The 3,969-nt window shown below is 33.9% G+C and overlaps 1 protein-coding gene across 1 annotated transcript; it reads right to left on the bottom strand.

Annotated features, from left to right (window-relative positions):
• Window positions 1-428: 428 nt before the first annotated feature.
• Window positions 429-1,376, bottom strand: LOC131528346 (olfactory receptor 5K1-like). The gene has a single exon (XM_058757444.1). It carries the CDS (start codon window positions 1,374-1,376, stop codon window positions 429-431), a length of 948 nt encoding a protein of 315 aa, XP_058613427.1.
• Between the last annotated feature and the right edge of the window lie 2,593 nt (window positions 1,377-3,969).

The raw sequence follows: 3,969 nt of genomic DNA on the forward strand, positions 1-3,969 counted from the left end.
GAGCACAATCCAATATCAAATCAGACTGAAATTTAGGGTAAAACCCTAATTTTACCCTAACCCCATTTACACATGAAACTAAGAATCATTAAAAATGTTACATAAGTACATATATATATATATACATATATGTTTTTATTTAGGTTTGTGACTCTCCAATACTTAATATACTTAATAAAATGTTAGTCATTTAGATGTACAGTTTTCCAACAAGATAGTCATACAGCTTGAAGAACTGGATCAAATGTCGTTGACAACATGCTTCAGGCTGTGTGTTCATTAGATTAATTCACAACAGATGTTTTTCCCCAGTTTGTATATACATCATACCATACATATGCTTGTTAAAATCACACTCTTTCTCACATTGTCACAATGCATTGCTAAAGCCAAACTAGCATTTTGCACGTATCAGTTTTAGTACATAATTAAGTTTTGATGTTTTGTGAAACATTTACTCTTGATGCAACACATGAAGTGAAAACTCTTGTGCGCACTGCTCTAATATTTAACCCATAGATTAGAGGATTGAACACAGGTGGGACTATCAGCAGTTCTAGAGCCAAAAAATTACGCAAACTCTCTGGAATGTCATTTGCACCATATCTACTATACATAACATCAAAAAGCAAAGCAAAAGTAAAATTAATCAGTGATAATATATGTGGCAGACATGTTTGCCAGAATTTCCTTCTGTTTTCTAAAGATAATTTACATGCAATGATCAGTTTAATGTAAGTCACTATGATAAAAACTATAAAGCTTGAAAATATAACAGTATTGGCATATCCAAAAACATTGTTAACAGAACTTGATAGACAAGACAGTTTTACAATTGACCAGTTGTCACAATATAATTTGTCAATGTGATATTTACAAAAGGGCCTCAGGTTTGATAACAGGATTGGCGCAGCTGACAAGGAGTTAGGAACAATCCATGAGAACAGAATTAATTTCACACAGGTGTTTTTAGTTAATTTTGAATGATAGTCTAAAGGTTTGCATATGGCTACATATCTATCATAAGCCATCACTGTTAATATTGTGAACTCAGAAAGTAAAGAGCTGTAGATAACAAAGGTTTGCAAAGCACACATGTGAGAGGAGATCACATATGAATCCAATATTAAATCAGACAGAACTTTAGGGTAGAATCCTGAGGCTCCATAAACCCCATTTACACACAGAAGACCCAGAAATATATACATTGGTTCATGAAGAGCTTTCTCCATGATGATGACCATAACAAGACGAATATTAATTGACAGTATAAGGAGATATAAGGCAAGAAAACAAGTAAAATATACATGCCTATATGATTTAGTATCTTTTGGCACCATAAGGGTCAATATCACAGGATAAGACATGTTATCCATCATGGTATGGATAACCCCCAAGTCATATGAAACAAATGACAATGCAATACAAACGTGCAAGCAAAACTATATTTACATTTAAAACAGTTTACATCTAATTACGCCATCTCATCCACTGTTGGCTGCAGGAATGACAGTGAGAGTCTCTCACAAGTAAACAGATTCAGAGCTGGTTGTGATCTCAACTGAATGTTGTGAGGTCTGGTTGGTTTTTATAAGCCTTTTATCATTAGGGATATCTATGTTCCGAAATCTCTTGGGCATAATTAATTGCTCATGGAAAAAACCTTTGAAAACTTTTTTTTTGTTAAAATAAGCAAATATATGACTTCACTTTATTCATTCTTGTATTAACTTAAAAGCTTAAAAAATAAATACAAATTTGTACATACTCGATGATTACAAATTGTTGTAGTCGTGCGCAGACATTTTGAGGAGCAGGGGCTCGAGTGGAAAAAAGGGCACTTCTCATATTTATTTAAATTTTTTTCTGAACAAAACTTTAAGGCCCGGTTTCACAGACGGGGCTTAGCTTAAGCCAGGACTAGGCCTTAGTTAAATTAAGACATTTAAGCAGCTTTTATAAAAATGCCTTAGAAGAAAACATTGCAGGTGTGCATCTTGAGACAGAACGATGTGACTGGCATGTTTTAAGATATGTCAGAGCAAGATATTTTTAGTTGAGACAGCTCAAACATGCATTTTAGTCTAGGACTAACCTTAAACCTTGTCTGTGAAACCGGGGGTAAATATATTAACACAACTCTGACTTACAAACCAATTTATTTTAATTCCCTAACACATATTGCCTTAGCTAAATTTTAGCTAACTTATTACATGGTAGCTCACGAGTCGTGGATGTTAGCAAGACAAATTAACTATAGCTGTTTATTAATAATTAATTAATTAGCTGTTAATTTGAGGTAGTATGGTGGCTCCTGCCATTTCTATGAAGAATCACTCTTGAAGCCTTGGGGTTTTGATGCCGGAAAAATAGACTTTATTATCAGAGATAATGCAGTCGAGAGTCTCTGCAGAGAATCTCCCTAGTCTGTGTCTGCACACTCTTTTATACAGTTTTTCCTTTAAGGCATGCTCCATACATTTCCTATATCATAGTCATTGTTTACCTTCTTTTGGCTGTCTCCATCTGCTTCCTGGAGCAGACAATAGGCCTCAAAGGAAGAGACCTTATCATGTCAAAACAGGATGTGCAGTTTTACCTTAAACCATACGTCTGCACATTCCATTCTTCTGCAGGCCTCTACACACCTACAGGCAGATACATGATTATATAATAGTAGAATAACTATTCAGCTTTGGGTAAAAAAGCATTATAATCTCCTTTGTGGTAGAGAAAGATGCTTACATGTGGGCTACGGGAAACAGCGAAGATGTTGAATTAAACATACACACAATGAGCGTTTCCACATGTTTATACTGGCCCCGATAACCAAAACTTCTACTCAGCGCTTGCTCCATTTCTGCAAATCAGTTTTTATAAATTAATGACTTGATCCACATATGACCTTCATCAACTGCGGCTTGCACCACCTGCTGGTGAGTGGCTGACATCAGCTGGAGATCATGCATCTGTGCTCTACTGCTATTCCTGCGGTTCACGGATGAATTTTCTGCCGAATTTAAACCACTGAATTTTGGTTAAATAAAATAACCAAAATTTGCCTGTCGAATATAATACATTGTATTTTTAAACAGATTGAATATTTAGGAAGTGAATTCTGGAAGGTGAATATGAATTATTGAATTTTTAATTATGAAAATGTGTGTGAAATATTTTGAATTGAAATATTCACAGCTTAAATAAACAAATATGTTAAATTTCAGGACCTAAATATGCAAGCCCTGGAAATACAAGGCATTAAAATGCAAGCACTGTTAATTGCAATGCATCTTTTTTTTTTTTCTTTCTTTTCGATTTGTGGTATTCAGGATGCTTTATGTTTCAAAAACTATTGTCATTATTCTGCTTCCATACATAGACAAACTGCAAACTGATTATTGGCAAATTTCGCATAGGCTTATATGATTACTGACATACCTGATTTAGAAATTGTGTTACAGAATATGTACTGAAATTCTGGTGATGTCAGAGTAGTGTCTGTACTTTCAGGCACTTTCCATACTTTTGCATTCAGGCAGGGGCGCCACTGATTGGACAAGAACAAAACTTAAACTGAACTGAGCTGGATATTACACAATATTAACACATACAGTACATTCAGTTCATTAGGGTCATATTGGGAATCTGTTATTTAAAGTATAATTTAACCCTGAAAATAAACAAAAAGTTTCGGATTTTGATCATTGTAAAAAAAAAAAAAAAAAAAAGTATTTAAACTTCAGAATTATTTTAAATTCGGCACTATTTCTGTGTTACTAATCAAGTAAGCCAGTTTGTGATGGATTATGTTTTGCTGTTATAACATGAATCATCTGGCTTCAACTTTGAAAATAAAATACATTTTATAAACTTTTAAAAATGTTTATGTATAAATACAACATGTGTTTGGGACATTGTTTATCCAGGGCAATTAAAAATGGCACTTCATGACAGGTTACAATGTGATTT

The sequence above is a fragment of the Onychostoma macrolepis genome, chromosome 21, assembly GCF_012432095.1.
Source record: "Onychostoma macrolepis isolate SWU-2019 chromosome 21, ASM1243209v1, whole genome shotgun sequence".
Classification (NCBI taxonomy): Eukaryota; Metazoa; Chordata; class Actinopteri; order Cypriniformes; family Cyprinidae; genus Onychostoma; species Onychostoma macrolepis.

What these genes read in the sequence shown, in the direction of transcription:
- LOC131528346 (XM_058757444.1), bottom strand. Translation starts at nt 1,376, where the DNA reads ATGGATAACATGTCTTATCCTGTGATATTGACCCTTATGGTGCCAAAA.